The sequence below is a fragment of the Palaemon carinicauda genome, chromosome 30, assembly GCF_036898095.1.
Source record: "Palaemon carinicauda isolate YSFRI2023 chromosome 30, ASM3689809v2, whole genome shotgun sequence".
Taxonomy (NCBI): Eukaryota; Metazoa; Arthropoda; class Malacostraca; order Decapoda; family Palaemonidae; genus Palaemon; species Palaemon carinicauda.
Window position 1 is genome coordinate 57204672 of NC_090754.1, and position 24234 is coordinate 57228905.

General features: G+C 32.3%; 4 protein-coding genes and 1 pseudogene across 4 annotated transcripts; all 5 read right to left on the reverse strand.

The window, feature by feature from the left end:
• Positions 1 to 979: 979 nt before the first annotated feature.
• LOC137623794 (pupal cuticle protein Edg-84A-like) lies at positions 980 to 1862 on the reverse strand. Its single transcript, XM_068354609.1, has 3 exons — positions 1832 to 1862; positions 1552 to 1632; positions 980 to 1432 (listed from the first exon to the last, which is right to left on the reverse strand). The coding sequence occupies exons 1-3, from the start codon at positions 1841 to 1843 to the stop codon at positions 1133 to 1135; spliced, it is 393 nt and encodes a 130-aa protein (XP_068210710.1). The 5' UTR covers positions 1844 to 1862; the 3' UTR covers positions 980 to 1132.
• Positions 1863 to 5189: 3327 nt separating this feature from the next.
• Positions 5190 to 6035, reverse strand: LOC137623161 (pro-resilin-like). The gene is made up of 3 exons (XM_068353859.1): positions 6008 to 6035; positions 5727 to 5807; positions 5190 to 5607 (listed from the first exon to the last, which is right to left on the reverse strand). The coding sequence occupies exons 1-3, from the start codon at positions 6017 to 6019 to the stop codon at positions 5308 to 5310; spliced, it is 393 nt and encodes a 130-aa protein (XP_068209960.1). The 5' UTR covers positions 6020 to 6035; the 3' UTR covers positions 5190 to 5307.
• Positions 6036 to 9053: 3018 nt separating this feature from the next.
• Positions 9054 to 9713, reverse strand: LOC137623167 (pro-resilin-like). The gene is made up of 2 exons (XM_068353864.1): positions 9626 to 9713; positions 9054 to 9506 (listed from the first exon to the last, which is right to left on the reverse strand). The coding sequence occupies exons 1-2, from the start codon at positions 9695 to 9697 to the stop codon at positions 9207 to 9209; spliced, it is 372 nt and encodes a 123-aa protein (XP_068209965.1). The 5' UTR covers positions 9698 to 9713; the 3' UTR covers positions 9054 to 9206.
• Positions 9714 to 13244: 3531 nt separating this feature from the next.
• Positions 13245 to 16641, reverse strand: LOC137623556 (uncharacterized; annotated as a pseudogene).
• A 2808-nt stretch (positions 16642 to 19449) lies between these two features.
• LOC137623160 (pro-resilin-like) lies at positions 19450 to 21038 on the reverse strand. Its single transcript, XM_068353857.1, has 3 exons — positions 21008 to 21038; positions 20249 to 20326; positions 19450 to 19845 (listed from the first exon to the last, which is right to left on the reverse strand). The coding sequence occupies exons 1-3, from the start codon at positions 21017 to 21019 to the stop codon at positions 19540 to 19542; spliced, it is 396 nt and encodes a 131-aa protein (XP_068209958.1). The 5' UTR covers positions 21020 to 21038; the 3' UTR covers positions 19450 to 19539.
• Between the last annotated feature and the right edge of the window lie 3196 nt (positions 21039 to 24234).

The window sequence follows — 24234 nt, forward strand, 5'->3', positions numbered from 1 at the left end:
ATATAGACTTGTTTTATTTTTATCCGCTAAGTTAATCAACATAAGGTTAGGTCAGTATATGGACCGTTGTTTTTTCGATATATCAGGTCTGGTCAGTATATAGACTTGTTTTTTTTTTTATCCGTTAAGTTAATCAACGTAAGGTTAGGTCAGTATATGGACCGTTGTTTTTTTTTCGATATATCAGGTCAGGTCAGTATATAGACTTGTTTTTTTTTATCCGTTAAGTTAATCAACGTAAGGTTAGGTCAGTATATGGACCGTTGTTTTTTCGATCTATCAGGTCAGGTCAGTATATAGACTTATTTTTTTTTTTTATCCGCTAAGTTAATCAACGTAAGGTTAGGTCAGTATATGGACCGTTTTTTTTTATATATCAGGTCAGCTCAGTATATAGACTTGTTTTTTTTTCTATCCGTTAAGTTAATCAACGTAAGGTTAGGTCAGTATATGGATGTGTGATCACCATGGAAAGATGAGTTTTAGAGGCATATAACTCCTACCTCTGTAGATGTGACAGGTCTATCAACTTTCCCCTATAAGTACATTTGGAGTACCAGTAGTGTAACAGCTTCAGGGGATCCACCATCTAGAGAGAAAAAGGGCTATGGAATATTCCTATTTGTGCACATATACACAAATGTATATATAGATATCCGTACATGTCTTTATATAAAGAATATATAAACATATGCATATATTATACATGATATATATATATATATATATATATATATATATATATATATATATATATATATATATATATATGTTATACACACATATATAAACATGTATATATAGATAGACAGATACATAAAAACTTCTTATCATAGAAGCAAAAGGACATTTTTCATCACACTGAATCATCAATAACGTTGCAAGCTCATTACATGGCAGGCTTTACAACAATAATATCAATTTCCATATATTATTCATTGATCAATCATTTTTGAAAAGGGAGAAGAAAATCATGAGAGAAATTCAGGTAGTTTATTTCAGAATAAATAATTTAAATAAATTACATTAACCTCATCAAATTACTTTACTGGCATCTTCTGGTAGTAAATGTGAGGATAGGATTTTGCACAGTCAAATATCATATTGAGTCAGGGAATTACTGGAGAGAGATCTATTTGGATTCGTTGGAGTCTGAGGAGTACCGGTATCTTGGCCTCTCGTAAGACTCAACTGACTCGGCTGAGGAGGTATCTTCATGGTTGACCTCAGCCACGTAGCCTGAGTCTCCATTGACGAAATACTTGACAGTCTGCAGACGACCGTCGGGAAGCTCGACGTAGTAGGATCCCTGAGTTTCGTCTCCGTCACGGCTTTCCTGGTGTCCGAATTCGTTGCTGGAAGGGTCGTGGTCCACAGCCCAGTTGAAGCTGTAACGAGCTTCGCCGGATTCGTAGGATTCCTCAGATGAAGCCTATAAGTTATGTAGAGATTAGTCGTTGATTAAACTTATTTAAATACAAAAATATTTACTGTAATAGTTTAATTTCATTCGAAAAGACAACTGACTAATTATAAAGATTTATGACTCACCCGTCTCCTTGGAGCATATTCGAAGGATTCGCTGCTGTCAGCAGCCACCATGGCAGCGAGGCCTAAGACCACGAGAATAACCTTTAGAAAAAAATCATTGTTATTTACTGAGTACATCACTATACTCAAACACATATATTATGTACGTACCATGACTTAAAACCTTGAATTTCGTAAGGGCTTTATAGTTATGATAATTCATATCAGGGCAAAATAAACTTAGTTAATAGTGCTAAATCACTAGAAACTTCTTGAATTGTAATGCAAGATTTCCTCTCACCTTTGCGTTCATGTTGAAAGATGAAGTACCTTTGACGGTATGTGTCTTATCCTAGTGAGCTACCGAATATATACTCACTGATTGGAAGGCGTGGTTACCTGACCTTCAAAAAAGAGGGTTCTGGAGTCTGGAAGATTTCTTAAGGTTGACGAAAGATGGCAGAGGGGATATGAAAGTTGAGATTACAGAGTTGTTGAAAGACTCCCAATAAATGGATAATATATTTATCGATTTATTTGCACGATAAATTGTGTTAAGTGTGATGACAAGTAATGAGAGTAAAAAATCATTTATTTGAAACTCAATTAACCTTATACGACGCTCATCATAAATCTCGCATACATCATTTTCCTGCTGAATACGTGGTACTACTAGTGTGGTTTGGATTAATATATACATATGTGTATATATAAATATGTATATATATATATATATGTATGTATATATATATATATATATATATATATATATATATATATATATATATATATCTATTTATATATATATATATATATATATATATATATATATATATATATATATATATATATATATATATATATATATATATATATATGTATATATATATATGTATGTGTGTGTTTTTGTGTTTATATATACAAATAACATACATATATATATATAAATATATATATATATATATATATATATATATATATATATATGTATATATATATATATATATATATATATATATATATATATATATATATATATATATATACATATATATGTATATATATATATATATATATATATATATATATATATATATATATATATATATATATATATATATATATATAATCATCATCATCTTCTTCTACGCCTATCGACGCAAAGGGCCTCAGTTAGATTTTTACATTCGTCTCTATCTTGAGCTTTTAATTCAATACTTCTCCATTCATCATATCCTACTTCGCTCTTCATAGTCCTCAGCCATGTAGACCTGGGTCTTCCAACTCTTCTAGTGCCTTTTTTAGCCCAGCTGAACGTTTGGTGATCTAATCTCTCTTTGGGAGTGCGAAAAGCATGCCCAAAACCATCTCCATTTACCCCTCATCATGATCTCACATATGGCACTCGAGTAACCTCTTTTATAGTTATATTCTAATCCTCTCCTGCCATTCAACTCACAATAGCCTTCTGAGGGCTTTGTTCTCAAATCTACTAAATCTATTGGAGATTGTTTCATTGTCATACCATGTGTCATGTTCATAGAGTAACACTGATCTCACTAATCTAATATATTGTCTGATTTTCATATGTAATTTCAGTTGATTTGATTTCTAAACTTTAGTTAACCTAGCAATTGTCTGATTTGCTTTTTTCAATCTTTCACTTAAGCAATTTTAAAGACCCTGTATTGGAGATCATAATTCCTAAATATTTAAATGATTCTACCTCATTAATTCTTTCTCCTTCCAATGATATTTCATCTTCCATTGCATACTCCAATCCCATCATCTCTGTCTTTCTTCTATTTATCTTCAGCCTAACCTCGTGTGATATTTCATGCATTCTGGTAAGTAAGCATTGCAAATCCTTTGGTGTTCTGCTAACAGGGACAGCATCATTGGCATACTCTAGGTCTGCTAAATTCCTATCATCAATCCAGTCCAATCTTTCTCCACCATCTCCGACTGTTCTACATATTACAAAATCCATGATGAAGATAAACAAGATAGGTGACAACATATTCCCTTGGAGTACTTCGCTGTTCACTGGAAGTTCATTGGATAAGACTCTATTAGTATTAACTTTGCACTTGCTATGCTCATGAACAGACTTAATAAAATTTATGTATTTAAGAGGAATTCCATAAAAATGCAGGACTATCCATAAAAAGGGCCATTGTACACTATCAAAGGATTTTTCATAGTCCATAAATGTTGCAGGTGTTGAGGTGCCAGTGATGGGAGATGAGAATGAGAGAGAGATTACAATAGATGAAGTGAGGAGAGCACTAGATGAAACGAGAGTAGGAAAAGCGTCTGGTATGGATGATGTAAGAGCTGAGATGTTGAAGGAAGGGGGTGTGACTGAACTTGAATGGTTGGTGAGATTGTTTGATATGTGTTTTGTGTTGTCAATGGTACCAGTAGATTGATATTGTGCATGTATTGTACCACTATATAAGGGTAAGGGAGATGTGGATGCGTGTTGTAATTCAAGAGGTATTAGTTTGTTAAGCGTAGTTGGAAAAGTGTGTGGTAGAGTAATGATTAATAGGATTAAGGATAAAACAGAGAATACAATCTTAGAAATACAGGGTGGTTTTAGATGAGGTAGGGGGTTGTATGAATCAGATTTTTACAGTAAGGCAGATATGCGAGAAATATTTAGCAAAAGGTAAGGAGGTGTATGTTGCGTTTATGGATCTGGAGAAAGCGTATGATAGAGTTGATAGGGAAGCAATGTGGAATGTGATGAGGTTATATGGAGTTGGTGGAAAGTTGTTGCAAGCAGTGAAAAGTTTCTACAAAGGTAGTAAAGCATGTGTTAGGATAGGAAATGAAGTGAGTGATTGGTTTCCGGTGAGAGTGGGGCTGAGACAGGGATGTGTGATGTCACCGTGGTTGTTTAACTTGTATGTTGATGGAGTGGTGAGAGAGGTGAATGGTCGAGTGCTTGGACGAGGTTTAAAACTGGTAGACGAGAATGACAATGAATGGGAGGTAAATCAGTTGTTGTTTGCAGATGATACTGTACTGGTTGCAGACACAGAAGAGAAGCTTGGGCGATTAGTGACAGAATTTGGAAGAGTGTGTGAGAGAAGGAAGTTGAGAGTTAATGTGGGTAAGACTAAGGTTATGAGATATACGAGAAGGGAAGGTGGTGCAAGGTTGAATGTCATGTTGATAGGAGAGTTACTTGAGGAAGTGGATCAGTTTAAGTACTTGGGGTCTTTTGATGCAGCAAATGGTGGAGTGGAAGCAGATGTACGTCAGAGAGTGAATGAAGGTTGCAAAGTGTTGGGGGCAGTTGAGGGAGTGTATATATATATATATATATATATATATATATATATATATATATATATATACATATATATATATATATATATATATATATATATATATATATATATATATATATATATATATATATAAACATGTATATATAGATAGACAAATACATAAAAACTTCTTATCAGAGAAGCAAAATGACATTTTTTATCACACTGAATCATCAATAACGTTGCAAGCTCATTACATGGCAGGCTTTACAACAATAATATCAATTTCCATATATTATTCATTGATCAATCATTTTTGAAAAGGGAGAAGAAAATCATGAGAGAAATTCAGGTAGTTTATTTCAGAATAAATTATTTAAATAAATTACATTAACCTCATCAAATTACTTTACTGGCATCTTCTGGTAGTAAATGTGAGGATAGGATTTTGCACAGTCAAATATCATATTGAGTCAGGGAATTACTGGAGAGAGATCTATTTGGATTCGTTGGAGTCTGAGGAGTACCGGTATCTTGGCCTCTCGTAAGACTCAACTGACTCGGCTGAGGAGGTATCTTCATGGTTGACCTCAGCCACGTAGCCTGAGTCTCCATTGACGAAATACTTGACAGTCTGCAGACGACCGTCGGGAAGCTCGACGTAGTAGGATCCCTGAGTTTCGTCACCGTCACGGCTTTCCTGGTGTCCGAATTCGTTGCTGGAAGGGTCGTGGTCCACAGCCCAGTTGAAGCTGTACTTGGCTTCGCCGGATTCGTAGGATTCCTCAGATGAAGCCTATAAGTTATGTAGAGATTAGTCGTTGATTAAACTTAATTAGATACATAGATATTTACTGTAAAGATTTTATTTCATTCGAAAAGACAGCTGACTAATTATAAAGATTTATGACTCACCCTTCTCCTTGGAGCATATTCGAAGGATTCGCTGCTGTCAGCAGCCACCATGGTAGCGAGGCCCAAGACCACGAGAATAATCTTTAGAAAAATATCATTGTTATATACCAAGTACATCACTATACTCTAACACATATAACCTATAAGTACCATGACTTTAAACCTAAAATTTTTTAAGCGCTTTATAGTTATGATAATTCATATCTGGGCAAAACAGATTTATTTATTAGTGCAAAATTACTAGAAACTTCTGGAACTTATAATACCACTCTTTCTCTCACCTTTGCATTCATGTTGAAAGTTGAAGTACCTTTGATGGTATGTGTCTTATCCTAGTGAGCTACCGAATATATACTCACTGATTGGAAGGCGTGGTTACCTGACCTTCAAAAAAGAGGGTTCTGGAGTCTGGAAGATTTCTTAAGGTTGACGAAAGATGGCAGAGGGGATATGAAAGTTGAGATTACAGAATTGTTGAAAGACTCCCTATAAATGGATTATATATTTATCTATTTATTTACACGATAAATTACGTTTAGTGTGATGACATAAGTGATGTGAGTAAAAAATCATTTAATTGAAATTCAACTTACATTATACTACGCTCATTATAAATCCCGCATACGTCATTTTCCTGCTGAATACGTGTTACTATTAGTGTGGTTTGGATTAATATATATATATATATATATATATATATATATATATATATATATATATATATACATACATATGTATATATATATATATATTCATATATATATATATATATATTCATATATATATGTATATATGAATATATATATATATATATATATATATATATATATATATATACATATATATATATATATATATATATGTATATATATATATATATATATATATATATATATATATATATATATATATATATATATATATATATATGTGTGTGTGTGTGTGTGTGTGTTTGTGTTTATATATACAAATAACATACATTATATATATTTATATATATATATATATATATATATATATTTATATATATATGTATATATATATATATATATATATATATATATATATATATATATATATATATATATATATACAATCATCATCATCATCATCTTTTCCTACGCCTATTAACGCAAAGGGCCTCAGTTAGATTTTTACAGTCGTCTCTATCTTGAGCTTTTAATTCAATACTTCTCCATTCATCATCTCATACTTCGTCTTCATAGTCCTCAGCCATGTAGACCTGGGTCTTCAACTCTCCTAGTGCCTCGTTGAGCCCAGCTGAACGTTAGGTGAACTAATCTCTCTTTGGGAGTGCGAAAAGCATGCCCAAAACCATCTCCATTTACCCCTCATCATGATCTCACTCACATATGGCACTCGAGTAACCTCTTTTATTGTTATATTTCTAATCCTCTCCTGCCATTCAACTCACAATACCATTCTGAGGGTTTTGTTCTCAAATCTACTAAATCTATTGGAGATTGTTACATTGTCACACCATATGTCATGTTCATAGAGTAACACTGATCTCACTAAACTGATATATTGTCTGATTTTCATATGTAATTTCAGTTGATTTGATTTCTAAATTTTAGTTAACCTAGCAATTGTCTGATTTGCTTTTTTCAATATTTCACTAAAGTAATTCTAAGGACCCTGTATTGGAGATCATAGTTCCTAAATACTTAAATGATTCTACCTCATTCATTCTTTCTCCTTCCAATGATATATCATCTTCCATTGCATACTCCAATCCCATCATCTCTGTCTTTCTTCTATTTATCTTCAGCCTAACCTCTTGTGGTATTTCATGCATTCTGGTAAGTAAGCATTGCAAATCCTTTGGTGTTCTGCTAACAGGGACAGTATCATTGGAATAGTCTAGGTCTGCTAAATTCCTATCATCAATCCAGTCCAATCTTTCTCCACCATCTCCACTGTTCTACACATTACAAAATCCATGATGAAGATAAACAAGATAGGTGACAACACATTCCCTTGGAGTACTTCGCTGTTCACTGGCAGTTCATTGGATAAGACTCCATTAGTATTAACTTTGCACTCGCTATGCTCATGAACAGACTTAATAAAATTTATATATTTAAGAGGAATTCCATAAAAATGCGGGACTATCCATAAAAATGGCCATTGTACACTATCAAAGGATTTTTCATAGTCCATAAATGTTGCAGCTGTTGAGGTGCCAGTGATGGGAGATGAGAATGAGAGACAGATTACAATAGAGGATGTGAGGAGAGCACTAGATGAAACGAGAGTAGGAAAAGCATCTGGTATGGATGGTGTGAGAGCTGAGATGTTGAAGGAAGGGGGTGTGACTGTACTTGAATGGTTGGTGAGATTGGTTAATATGTGTTTTGTGTTGTCAATGGTACCAGTAGATTGAGTTTGTGCACGTATTGTACCACTATATAAGGGTAAGGGAGATGTGCATGAGTGTTGTAATTCAAGAGGTATTAGTTTGTTAAGCGTAGTTAGAAAAGTGTATGGTAGAGTAATGATTAATAGGATCAAGGATAAAACAGAGAATGCAATCTTAGAAATACAGGGGGTTTTAGAAGAGGTAGGGGTTGTATGAATCAGATTTTTACAGTAAGGCAGATATGCGAGAAATATTTAGCAAAAGGTAAGGAGGTGTATGTTGCGTTTATGGATCTGGAGAAAGCGTATGATAGAGTTGATAGGGAAGCAATGTGGAATGTGATGAGGTTATATGGAGTTGGTGGAAAGTTGTTGCAAGCAGTGAAAAGTTTCTACAAAGGTAGTAAAGCATGTGTTAGGATAGGAAATGAAGTGAGTGATTGGTTTCCGGTGAGAGTGGGGCTGAGACAGGGATGTGTGATGTCACCGTGGTTGTTTAACTTGTATGTTGAGGGAGTGGTGAGAGAGGTGAATGCTCGAGTGCTTGGACGAGGATTAAAACTGGTAGACGAGAATGACCATGAATGGGAGGTAAATCAGTTGTTGTTTGCAGATGATACTGTATATATATATATATATATATATATATATATATATATATATATATATATATATATATATATATGTATATATATATATATATATATATATATATATATATATATATATATATATATGTTATACACACATATATAAACATGTATTTATAGATAGACAAATACATAAAAACTTCTTATCATAGAAGCAAAAGGACATTTATTATCACACTGAATCATCAATAACGTTGCAAGCTCATTACATGGCAGGCTATACAACAATAATATCAATTTCCATATATTATTCATTGATCAATCATTTTTGAAAAGGGAGAAGTAAATCGCTAGGGAAATTCAGGTAGTTTATTTCAGAATAAATAATTTAAATAAATTACATTAACCTCATCAAATTACTTTACTGGCATCTTCTGGTAGTAAATGTGAGGATAGGATTTTGCACAGTCAAATATCATATTGAGTCAGGGAATTACTGGAGAGAGATCTATTTGGATTCGTTGGAGTCTGAGGAGTACCGGTATCTTGGCCTCTCGTAAGACTCAACTGACTCGGCTGAGGAGGTATCTTCATGATTGACCTCAGCCACGTAGCCTGAGTCTCCATTGACGAAATACCTGACGGTCTGCAGACGACCGTCGGGAAGCTCGACGTAGTAGGATCCCTGAGTTTCATCTCCGTCACGGCTTTCCTGGTGTCCGAATTCGTTGCTGGAAGGGTCGTGGTCCACAGCCCAGTTGAAGCTGTACTTGGCTTCGCCGGATTCGTAGGACTCCTCAGATGAAGCCTATAAGTGATGTAGAGATTAGTCGTTGATTAAACTTAATTAGATACAACAATATTTACTGTAAAGAATTTATCTTATTTGAAAAGACAGCTGACTAATTATAAAGATTTATGACTCACCCTTCTCCTTGGAGCATATTCGAAGGATTCGCTGCTGTCAGCAGCCACCATGGCAGCGAGGCCCAAGACCATGAGAATAACCTTTAGAAAAAAAATCATTGTTAATTCCCAAGTACATCACTATACTACAATACTTATAACCTATAAGTACAATGTCTCGAAACCTTGAATTTCTTATGGGGTTTATAATTATGATACTTCATATCTGGTCAAAACAGACTTAATCAATAGTGAAAATTTACTAGAAACTTCTAGAACTTTTAATGCAAGTTTTCCTCTCACCTTTGCGATCATGTTGAAGGATGAAGTACCTGTGATGGTATGTGTCTTATCCTAGTGAGCTACCAAATATATACTCACTGATTAGAAGGCGTGGTTACCTGACCTTCAAAAAAGAGGGTTCTGGAGTGTGGAAGATTTCTTAAGGTTGACGAAAGATACCGGATAGGAGATGAAAGTTTAGATTACAGAATTGTTGAAAGACTAAAGAAATCAATAATTCTCTTTTAAACTATATATATTTTTTTGTGTTGTTTACAAGATATAAGAAAAATTACATATACTGTTGTAAAGTAAGCAAATAAAGTAAAATTGTATTGATTTGAAATTCCATTTGTATGAAAAGATTGAATTATCTATGAATTATGCTCATTATACATTAGGCATTCATTATTGTTCTAATGAATACTTACACCTGTTAGAATCTTTTGGATAAGTTTAATATGATAATGAGCTTTTCCATATATAGATAGATATATTATAGAGAGATGGAATGTTTTGTATATAAATATCTGTAATTTGAATTTGCAATAAGTTTCCATATGGGTAATGTTACAAAATGTTTTCAGCGAAATGTTACCTGATTGTCGTATATGTTAGTAGGAAGAAATGCCTATTATTATATTGAAAATCATGTAATAACTTATACGATTTCAGTCCGCATTGTCTTGCGCTCACTGTTAAAAATTTGCCATAAAGAAAACGGTAAAAATCCTGGAATAAATGTTGCCAGGCATTTACCGTGTTAAAAACCGTATATATTGTTGTAAAGTAGTGATATTACTATCTCTAACCCGTAAAAGATAATAACAGAGTATAGGAAAAATACCGTCGCCTGTATTTTACTGAAAAAACGGCTGAGAACAATATATTTTTTTTTATGGAGAAATTCCAGTGAAAATTACGGTTTTTTCTTTGTAAACAGTGCTGATATGCAACGATAAAAACTAATGCTGCAGTTTCTAGTCCAATACAGTATAGTACAAAGGCCTCAGATATGTCGTTATTCATGTCTGAGGTTTGGACAGTTTTCATCACAACGTTGGCCATTGCGGATTGGTGATGGCGAGATAATTTTGTCTGATTTCTCACAGCAAACCAACCAAGTATGGGTGTTCGTGAATCGCACAGCTTTGTTGATCATGGCAATACACGAACCCTTTTACACGTCAAGGTATGCCCACTCAGAAAATGTTGGTATAAAGCGGTGCTAGTTCATACCCAGTAATTAACAAAATCTCAACATCTATATCTCTTAAGTCCATAGATTCTGTTCATTTTAATCCTTGTTTACAGATGAGATGTATATTCAGATCCTACTTTATTGATTAATTAAAATTATAGATGAAATTCTTATTAACCAAATAGAGAACTGGATAATTAAATAGAGCTCCCATTACATTCTTTATTTTTTTGGAGGGGGGTTGAGGGTTGGGGGTTGGTTGGGAGTGTAATTTCCCCAAAGAAAATCTTATATCTAAAGAGAAATATCGTCTCCTGATTAAAGTTGTCTTCAAATGACGTCTACTTTAACTTGTTGATAAAATTATAAGGTATTTTACTCTCATCACACAACAAGGATTTTAGAATCGTTCAAGTCAGGACTATATATTCAGTCATTACTTGTATTTTGGATCTAATTACTTTTATCTTGACACGTGGTATTTGTAAATAAGCTATTGTTGATTATGAAATGAAACATCCGGGTAATCATATTAGTATGTAAATTTTTTCTTATGAAATATTTTTTTTTCTAAATCTACAGTACTCTTAAGTACTGTTAATCTAAATATCGATGACAAATAAATAAATGTGTGTGAGGACAATGTCTATTTAATTAAGTCACTGATTCTCTAATAGATAATTTACTATTGTATTGCATCACTATATCTTAATGTACACAATGCAATCAGCTACCTTGAACATTCAGTCAACCCCTGCTATTGTGGGAGGGTTGGCAGGCCTGGCATGCGCTTGTTAGCAGGTTTACCAATCTATGGTAAGTCTGCCACCACAATTTCACTGTATTTCGTCGCTTAGTGTCATAATGATTCGTGCATACTCTTCACCTATAGTTTCTCTACCTTGTGTACATGTAAGCCCTTTTACAGCTAGGTGAACACTACTTATGTACATGAGTGATAATTTTCATCATATTTTCTTTTTCGATATTTATACATTAGTAAAATATGTCCAGATATTTGGCACTTTCTTTGGCTAAAATATTTTGAGGTTTTTAATAAACCTTTCTAATTCAGGTTGTGACTAACACAACTATATAAATGTAATTTAAAGAATAGAATATTCAGATCAATAAAGGTACAAGGTGTTTTTAATGTATGTAGTTTAGCCCAAGAGTTGAATGTAGGTTCTCTTCATTGCTAGAGAGAATGATTCTTACTAGAAATTGTGACCGTGTCACATACATACACACACACTCCCCACAAACTTATGTACACACATACATATATACATGATATACATGTATATATGTAGTATATATATATATATATATATATATATATATATATATATATATATATATATATATATATATATATATATATATATACTGTATATATACGCATATATATATATACATATATTTATATATATATTTATATATATATATATGTATATATATATATATATATATATACATATATATATATATATATATAATTTATATATATACATATATATATACACACACACACACACACACACATATATATATATATATATATATATATATATATATATATATATATATATATATATATATATATATATATATATATATATATATTTAATATTATAATTTTCTGATCCCTGATATTCAAATTTGATAATCAATATTGCTGACAAAATTTTCAGATTTCAAGAAGAGCTTCACTTATCCATGTATAATTTTGTTGTTGTTGTGAAAAATTACGTTTAAAAAGCATCTATAAAATAGGAACCTAGAAATATATAAGCTTATAAAAGTAAAGGCAAATATGTTTATATATTTTCCTATATTTTCTAAGTTTCCCTTTGGTTATTAATAATTCTGGGCTTAGTGTATGTATTGCTTGATGAAAATAAAGTCGATGCAATTAAAAATGAGTGTAGACTCATACTTGTATGAATATATACATGTCTAAAATTTGTTTTAATCAAAATGAAGAAGATTTATAACCAAATAAACATATGTTGCCTATATATGATCATAGATTTTTTCCATTACACTTGGAATATGATGAATCACTTAAGTATAAAAAAAAAAAAAAAAAAAAAAAATCTTCCATTTTAGTCTGGTTCAGTTCAGATAAATTTTAGGTGTAAGAAAAGATAAAAGGACATTCGACTAGTATATTTTGAAATAAATAATTTGAATACATTATGTAATTATCATCAAATTGCTGTGGTTGAGTAAACTACTTGGACTCGTTGGAGCCGGAACCATAGTAGTATCTTGGCCTCTCGTTGGACTCAGCTGAGCCTGACTCGAATGAAGCACTTCCTTGGTAGTTGACTTCAGCCACGTAGCCTGAGTCTCCGTCGACGAAATACTTGACAGTCTGCAGACGACCGTCGGGAAGCTGGACGTAGTACGACCCCTGGGTGTCGTCTCCATCTCGGGTCTCCTGGTGTCCGAATTCGTTGCTGGAAGGGTCGTGGTCCACAGCCCAGTTGAAGCTGTAACGAGCTTCGCTGGATTCGTAGGATTCCTCAGATGATCCCTACAAAGTAAAGTACTGTCAGTTGATGGTATTTAAAGGTTTAAAGGTTTAAAGGCAGCTCATGAATGGCAGAAGCAAGGGACATTGGCATTGCCCTATCAAGCAGGACAATGACCTAGAGACTGACCATATATACATATGATCAGCACCCAAGCCCCCTTTCCATCCAAGATAGGACCAAGGAGGGCCGGGCAATGGTAGCTGATGACTCAGCAGATAGACCTATAGCTCCCCCAAACACCTAATCCTTAGCTTACAAGGATGGTGAGGTTGCAGTGACCAAAGAAACTAAGGAGTTTGTGAGGGACTCAAACTGCAGTCTGGTGTTTACCAGTCAGAGATGCTACCACATCGGCCACCATAACTATAAACTAATTAAGCAAATATGTTTATTGTTTGATTTTACATTTAATAAAGATTTTTTTTTATGTAAGATAAAGAAATGAAACTTACACGTCGTGGAGCATATTCGAAGGATTCCCTGCTGTCAGCAGCTGCAATGGCAGCCAGGCCCAAGACCACGAGAATTACCTATAAAAATAAATCAGTATTATCTACTGCAAGGGTATAGTTAGAGCCTATGTTTTGACCTAAACAAATTACATCATGATTAAAATTTTCCAAAAATTTTCAAAAAAAAAAAAAAAAAAATATATAGTTTTATGTAACTTAGATATTACCTATAAAGATAAATTAGTATTATCTACTGCAGGGGTATAGTTATAGCTCATGTTTTGTCCTAAACAAATTATATCAATATTACAATTTTCCAAAAATTGGTAAAAATGATTATGGTCTTATATAACTTAGAAATTACTTATAAAGGTAAATTAGTATTATCTACAGCAGGGATATAGTTAGAGCTCATCTTTTGTTCTAAGCAAATTGCATTATGATTAACATTTTCCAAAAAAAAAAAAAAAAAAATAATTACAATTTATAAGTTTTAAATATTAGATAAAACTATCCTCAACTAATGTCTTCAATTCTATTGGGATATAGTTAGCGTCCAAGATTGCAATTTTCCAAAAAAATTGCCAAAAATATAATTTATAATAGCTTTATATTTTAGATAAAACTGTGCATAGATTTCCCTATTCCAAAAGTGAAATGAATCACTAGATTGTTCTGAATTCCATTAATCAGTCTCAATTTGGATTGTTTCTGATCTTTAAGGTACTATCCTTATCTAATATCTTCAATTCTATTATGACCCCTTAGCTCACCTTAGTGTTCATGTTGACTGTTGAAGTACCTATAATGGTATGTATGTAATCCCAGGTAAGTGACCTTATATATATACCCAATGATTGGCAGGTGTGGTCACCTGACCTTCGACAAGCTAGTTCTTCTCGTTAGATTGTTTCTTAAGGTTGATGAAAGCATAATGAAAGTACTGTAGAGATTGCAGTTAAATTATTGAGAAAGTGTTTATGATTTTGAAAGATTTGCTTGATCATAAGGATATCATTTATCTACTCGTTAGATGTTTACATATATGAGATCATATCAACAACAGCATTTGTGTTTTTTAATTATAATTGTAGGGCTCAAATGAATTAGGTATTTGTTAAAATCTATTTTTGCATTAGGAAATTAGGTAACCTAATAGTCCATGCTGTACTAATGTCGTTAGATGTTTAAAGATATGAGATCATATCAGCAACAGTATTTTAGTTTTTTAATTCTATTTGTTCAAATGAATTAGGTATTTGTTCAAATTTCTTTCTGCTTTAAGAAAATTAGGTATCTTAATAGTCACTGATGTACAAATAATTGATTTCAAATTTTTTCTATAGAATTTGATTTTATATTATGCATAGAAACAAAATTTCTGGTCTATCTTATTTTGATAGATAGATTCAAAGATATATATAGAGATAGATAGATCTTCAAAATAGATGATGAAATAATAATTGTCCATTAAATTTGAATATAAAATATCTACGAACAATATTGATGCAAGAAATTTGACACATGTACGTTTCTTTGTTAATTTTATTGGTTGGTCCTTAATTAAGGGTCCAGACCAGACTCACATTCAATTCTAAAGACTTATTATTAGTTACGAGCTACTATTAATCAGCACTCACCTCAGGAATAAGTTTAACTCAACCTAACTAACTAACTATTCACCTCGGGTATAAGTTTAATTTAACCTACCTAACTAACTATTCCCCTCAGGTATAAGTTTAACTCAACCTAACTAACTAACGATTCACCTCAGGTATAAGCTTAACTTAACCTAACTAACTAACTATTCACCTCAGGTATAAGTTTAACTCAACCTAACTAACTAACGATTCACCTCAGGTATAAGTTTAACTTAACCTAACTTACTAACTATTCACCTCAGGTATAAGTTTAACTTGACCTACCTAACTAACTATTCACCTCAGGTATAAGTTTAAGTTAACCTAACTAACTTACTATTCACCTCAGGTATAAGTTTAACTTAACCTAACTTACTAACTATTCACCTCAGGTATAAGTTTAACTTGACCTACCTAACTAACTATTCACCTCAGGTATAAGTTTAAGTTAACCTAACTAACTTACTATTCACCTCAGGTATAAGTTTAACTTAACCTACCTAACTAACTATTCACCTCAGGTATAAGTTTAACTTAACCTAACTTACTAACTAATTGCTATTAAAATGCTTTTTAATAGTACTTTCAATATAATATAAAGTCATAGTATTAAGAAGAAAAATATATTTTAATTTAAATATATGAGGTTTTAGGACGTTCTTCACTTTTTAAAGGTTTAAACTACGCTCATGAATGGCAGAGGCAAGGGACAGTGACATTGCCCTAGCTAGCACACTGCCCTAGCGAGTAACCATATGTACACACGATTAGCGCCCAAGCCCCCCTCTACACCCAAGCTAGGACCAGGGAGGGCCAAGCAATGGCTGCTGATGATTCAGCAGGTAGACATACAGCTCACAAGGCTGATGAGGTTGAAAGCACTATAAAAAGCTATCGAGTTTGAGGGGGACTTGATCATGTCCGGCGATCTCTAGATATGGACGTTTCCTCACTGGGCTATTTTTCCCTGTTGGAGCCCTTGGGCTTATAGCATCTTGCTTTTCCAACTAGGATTGTAGCTTAGGCAGTAATAACAACAATAATAATAATAATAATAATAATAATAATAACAATAATAATAATAATAATAGGTGATTTTTTTATCAAGTAAAATATACAAATAGCTTATTTCTGTTGCGTTTATTGAAAGTTTGTTCAGGAGTTGATGATAAACGCTAATGGAGTCAATAGCTTATTTTTATGATAATTTCTTTAAAATCCTTATACATTGAAGTCATATATTTCTACATCACACTAGAGCCTGCTAGTCCTTTTATCGAGGGAAGATTTGCAAGAATTACTTATGACCTATGTCACTGGATATGTTCTTAAACTTCTACCTATTTTGATATGAATGATAAAATACAGAAAGTTATTCCTCCTAACAGTCAATAATTTTAACGGTAATTGGATATTTTATTTTTAGTGAACAATGTTAAAACAATGGACGTTCCATTTACTTTACTTTAAACAAGGATTTTTTGCGGGACTTCTGATTTAACCCGAAGATCTGAGGAACTCAGCTTATCAAACATCTATAAATAATTTCACCACTGAATTTACAGGTATTTAATCCTCTGATTTTGAGAACTATAAAGAATGTTTTGTGGTCAGAGGTGAACCATTCATTACCCCATGTTATGAATAATTTACCTTTTCTCTAATTGAATCTGAATTCTGAAATGAAGTTCGATATTTTACTCTATCCTTCTGTAGTCTTCAAGTCAACAGAAAGCAAAGAGATAGTAGGCAGTGATATTCAAAGGTTTAAAAGCCGCTCATGATTGCCAGAGGCAAGAGACAGTGATAATGCCCTAACTAGCAGGACAATGCCCTAGAGACTGATCATATATACACATGATCAGTACCCAAGACCCCTCTCTACCCAAACTAGAACCAAGGAGGGCCAAGCAATAGCTGCCGATGACTCAGCAGGTACACCTACAGGCTCCCCAATCTCCCATCATTAGCTCAGAGTGATGGTAAGGCTACAGCCACTACAAGAAACTACCGAGCTTGAGTGGGACGCGAACCACAGTCCGGTGATCGCCAGGCAGGGACGTTTCCAATAGGCCACCACAAAATGTAAGCAATAGTGCTATTCCAGCAAAGGTCTTCTGACACGTTGGTAGTAGAGCAACTCTCTGAGTACTGGATTTGTTCTTACTTAGGGGAAAGGATTCTTAAATAGTTCCCTGTCTGAGTGATTCATATCTTTACTTCTTTCCATGGTCGTAGCTAGAAATTTTGGGAGCCCAGGTGGCTGATTTAGTAAAGAGGCCCCTCCACCATACTCTAGTGAATTGGTGGTAATCTTAAACGTATGTTTTTTTTCTTTTTTTATGAAAAAGACATCTACAACATTACAATTTATAATACATATACACCATCGTATATTTACAGGAATAATTTCCTATTTTACTTATATATACTGTATTTACAATTGCAATTTTTACTATTTATCTAAATATGTTTTTAAATAAAGAATATATCGACTCGTATATTTATATACTTTTATATGACTCTGCTTAGAGGGCCCCCTCTCTTGGAGGTTGGGGTGCATTGTTAAAAAGCCCCCACCCCGTTAACTAAGCCACTGACTATTTCAGTGTGAGGTAATGTCCTACATACTCTATATTAAAGGTTAAGAGTAACGTCTTTGAAGAAGCTATTATCGGAAGATAACGAAAATATTCTAATCATATACCATTTCCTACCAATTAAAGATTAGGTATCCTTAACAAAAAGCGGTAAATAGCTATTTAGAATAACTTATTCTATAGTAGCTCCAGGCAGATGACGTTCATAGCTCAGAAGAAAATATTTCAAATTATTGAAAGTAGTCAAACTCAAAGATTAAGCACCTTTAAGGGTACAGTAAGGTATCTAGATGGCAAAACTAGTTTAAGGATATAATTTTTTTTAGGAGGAAAATAAAGAGTTAATAGTTTTCTTTTATAAATTGTTGAATATCTAAAAAAAAAGCTGCTCTCAGGATTTTGATTCTAAGGTCAGAGTGTTTACTTCTGGATTTTAATAAGTTAAAACTAATGACTCATATATACAAACATGCATGTCCAAGACTGAGGTATATATACTTACAAATATACATACATACACATACCAAGGCACTTCCCCCAATTTTTGGGGGTCGCCGACATCAAACAAATGAAACAGAAAAGGGGACCTCTCCTCTCTACGTTCCTCTCAGCCTGACAAGTGACTCAGCCGAGTTCGGCTGGTACTGCTAGGTGTGCCACAGCCCACCCTCCCACATTATCCACCAAAGATGAAGCTTCATAACGCTTAATCCCCTACTGCTGCTACCTCCGCGGTCTTCCAAGGCACCGGAGGAAGCAGCAGGGCCTACCGGAACTGCGTAACAATCGCTCGCCATTCATTCCTATTTCTAGCACGCTCTCTTACCTCTCTCACATCTATCCTCCTATCACCCAGAGCTTCCTTCACTCCATCCCTCCACCCAAACCTTGGCCTTCCTCTTGTACTTCTCCCATAAAATATATTCAATATATTCAATCAAAATGATAATGTCTGATATTGAATATGGACAGACCAAATATAATGATGATATTTTACACTGCCCTTAATGGGTTACCTTGAAGGATCGGTTTAAATATGGGAAGTAATTGGACTTCTGGAATTCATGTTAATACCCAGAAAGGCTCCTTCTAATTACATAAATTTAGGGGAAAAGAAAAGAATTGAAGACATTCGACTAGTGTATTTTGAAATAAATAATTTGAACATAATTTGAATATATTATTTAGATATCATCATATTTCTGAAGTTGAATAATCTACTTGGACTCGTTGGAGCCGGAACCATAGTAGTATCTTGGCCTCTCGTTGGACTCATCTGAGCCTGACTCGAATGAAGCACTTCCTTGGTAGTTGACTTCAGCCACGTAGCCTGAGTCTCCGTCGACAAAATACTTGACAGTCTGCAGACGACCGTCGGGAAGCTGGACGTAGTACGACCCCTGAGTGTCGTCTCCATCTCGGGTCTCCTGGTGTCCGAATTCGTTGCTGGAAGGGTCGTGGTCCACAGCCCAGTTGAAGTTGTAACGAGCCTCGCTGGATTCGTAGGATTCCTCAGATGAATCCTGCAGAAGAGGGAGATATCAGTAGGCCTTAATAGCAATAATTCATAATCTTTGAAATATAATTTCCATTTATTGTACTTATAAGAGAGATTACTCGAGTGCCATATGTGGATGAGATTATGGTGAAGGGTAGATGGAGATGGTTTCGGTATGCTCTTCGCATCCCCAAAATTTCAACTGGGATCCACAAGGAACTAGAAGAGGTGAAAGACCCAGGAATACATGGCTGGGGACTATGCAGCGTGAAGTAAGAGATGATGAATGGAGAAGTATTGATTTAAAAGCTGAAGATAGAGACGACTGGCGAAATCTAACCGAGGCCCCTTTGCGTCAATAGGCGTAGGAGATGATGATGATTAGTATAGGATATTATTTGATACAAAATATAGAGTAAGGAACTTACCCTTCTTGGAGCATATTCATATGACTCCCTGCTGTCAGCAGCTACCAGGGCAGCTAGGCCCAAGACCACGAGGATTACCTATGAGAAAAATTTATAATTTAGTACAAGAATAGAAAAGGAAGTTTGTGAAACTTCAAAAGTCTTTATTTTGATCAGGCTAGCAGGAGTCTCTTTTTAGAGTTTATTTATGAAAGATCTATCTTAATGTTGTTACTGTACTTAAAATAGGTTATTCTAATAGTTTATTACGTCTCTTTTAGTTTATCTATTTCCTGATTTCCCTTCCTCACTAGACTCTTTTTCCCTTTTGAAGCCCGTGGGCTTATAGCATTCTGCTTTCCCAACTAGGGTTTTAGCTCAGCTGATAATAATAATAATAATAACAACAATAATAATAATAATAATAATAATAATAATATAGGGCTATTTTTCCCCGTTGAAGCCCTTGGGTTTATAGCATTCTGCTTTTCCAACTAGGGTTGTAGCTCAGCTAATAATAATAATAATAATAATAGTAATAATAATAATAATAACAATAATAATAATAATAATAGGGCTATTTTTCCTATTGGAGTCATAGGGTTTATTGCATCCTGCTTTTCAACTTTGCTACTACTACTACTACTACTACTACTACTACTACTACTACTACTAATAATAATAATATCTTAAAATTGCTAAGGGATAAATTCAGTCTTCTAGAAACTTTACTTGAAAGAAATTAAACTATCACGAGCTCATGTCTCAATCTTTTCTTACCTTTGAGTTCATGTTGAATACTGAAGTACCTTTTCTGGTATGTGTCTTATACCAGTAGACGACCTCATATATACCCACCGATGGTCAGGCGTGGTTACCTGACCTTCAAAAGGTCAGGTCTTGGAGTTAGAGTGTTTCTTGAAGATGATGAAAGCTTTTTTTGAGGACATTTTGAAAGCACAAGTTACGATATAGTTATTAGTAAACTAGAAGAGGTCATAATATTTTCAATCTTATTGGTTGATGCTATATTGATTCAATTAAAAATATAAATGAATAATCTAACATGATGGTTTAAATGTTTTAATTGTGTAAATCGTCCAAGTGATTTAAAATTTTATTTTTTCTTCTTCTTCTTCTTCTTCTTCTTCTTCTTCTTCTTCTTCTTCTTCTTCTTCTTCTTCTTCTTCTTCTTCTTCTTCTTCTTCTTATTATTATTATGTTGATATTATTATTATTATTATTATTATTATCATCATTGTTATCATTTTTATCATTATTCCAAGCTAAGGATGCTATAAGCCCAAGGGGTCCAACAACAAAAAATAGCCCTGTGAGGAAAGGAAACAAGGAAATAAATAAACTATAAGAGAAGTAAAAAACAACCAAAATAAAATATCTAAAACACATTACCATATAATGTAATTAGCTGATATAAATTTCAAAATATTTAAAAAATCATTACTTATTTTCATCTACCCAGCAGTTAATAACAACATTTTTGTATTTTACCATTGAAATAAAAAAAATAATTAATTTCAGGTAATTGACTTATAATTGGATAGTTACTTGAGGGTTACTGCTTTCCTGGTCGTCCTATCATGCAGGGGAACTCTATGTCCTACAGGACTTATACAAGATCTTGTTTATCCTATGCATTCTGTGATTCAAATAAGGACGTCAGAATTCCTATACTTTATTACTATACAACAATATGATTCAAGTAGAATTTATTTTCTATTTTATTATTAAACACACATTTAAAATCTTACAATTTATAACATATATACATCATAGTATATTTACACATACAATTTTTCATTTTACATATAGCGTAATTTATAACATACAGTATATACATCATAGTGTATTTACATATACAATTTTTTTTTTACATATAGCGTATTTATGATTGAACATTATCTATTTTACATGCACCCAAAAATTTGCTGTTAAAAACAGTAAAAATCCTGCAATAATGTTAGCAGGTATTTACCGTTTTACAAACGGATATATTGACGTAAAGGAGTGATATTACTGTCACCAACCTGTAAAAGATAATAACTAAGGAGGGTAAAATTACGGTCGCCTGTATTTTACTGAAATACGGTTGAGAACAGTATATTTTTACGGAGAATTACCGATTAAAATTACGTTTTTTAACAATGTATAATGTATTTATAATTGAAATTTTTACAATTGATCCAAATATGTTTTTAAATAAAAAAAATATTTAGTCGTGAATACTTTTTTAATGGAAGTTTTAAATCCTATCTTATTTACATTTATTTTAATATTATTCTTAAAATATTTTTTCCATGTTTCCTTTCCTCACTGGGCTATTTTCCTTGCTGGTGCCCTGGGCTTATAGCATTCTGCTTTTCCAACTAGGGTTGTAGCTTAGCAATTAATAATGATAGTAGTGATAAACATATTTATCATTGTGCTTTTAATATATTCAAGCAATTGCAGGTCAGTAATTGAAGATCCTAAGAAAATCCATAAAAATCCTTGCAATAAAATTATGCTAGATTTGGGAACACTGACTTGAGTCTGACCAGGGTGCCAGATAATTTCCAACGGATTATCGTACATGAGCCTTTAAGCTATCGTTTTTAACTCGGCTATCGTACACTGTACCAGACCGAAATGATCGTACATATATAATAATTATCGTACGATAGACGTTGATTAAAACACCTGAATCAAATCCGTTCCAGCGAGTCAAATGAGCCGAGCTTTAACGAGTTTTCTCCCACAGATTCTAAATTTTTTTTTTTTTGCTTAAATGTCAAATAAGATTTCTATTCATGTTTTGTATTTAAAAGTAATTACTTTTATGTCAATTTTTATAAGATAAACGATAAGAAATATTGTAGTAATTGTGGTGCCTTATTTTCATCCTTCTTTGAATCTTCTTCAAAATCTAGCTTTAAAATCCTCAAACTATTATGATTTTCAACTAGAGTTTAGAGTCAACTAGATTTATCATGCGAAAGATGTGCGTATTTCAAGACCATTTTAAGAATTGAAATGCCAAGATTATCATTAATTGTCTTTAATCTCATACTAATTAACAATGTAGTTATCAGCTCTACTTTATGTAGCCTACTTATTGAAAGATTAGTAGTTATAACTTAAAAAACAATTTAATACACAATGGTACAATGAGAAAGAATCAGAGCTAAGAAAGTTGAATAGCAATGGCATTATTAAATTGATAAATCTGATAAGTACACAAAACTATCATACTTTTTATTTCTAAGCAATCGTAAATGAGTTTTTATCTGCGAGTTATAGGCTTATTAAAAATCCTCTATCTATCTATTTTAGGCCAGAGAATATTTAGCTGAGATTCTTTGTAATGTCTAGCCCTTGATCTAAATATATATATATATATATATATATATATATATATATATATATATATATATATATATATATATATATATATGTATATATATATATATATATATATATATATATATATATATATATATATATATATATATATACATATATATATATATATATATATATATATATATATATATATATATATATATCTATCTATCTATCTATATATATATATATATATATATATATATATATATATATATCTATATATATATATATATATATATATATATATATATATATATATATATATATCTATATCTATATATATATATAGATATATATGTGTTTATATATATATATATATATATATATATATATATATATATATATATATATATATATATACACACATATATATATATATCTATATATATATATATATATATATATATATATATATATATAAATATATATATATATATATATATATATATATATATATATATATATATATATATATATACTGAAATAATAATATTAAGATACAACACTATACTCGAATGAATAATTATTTAGATGGATAGGTTAATATTTAATAGAAATAATTCATTTATGATGATAGGCACTGAAGACTGAATAATTAGTAA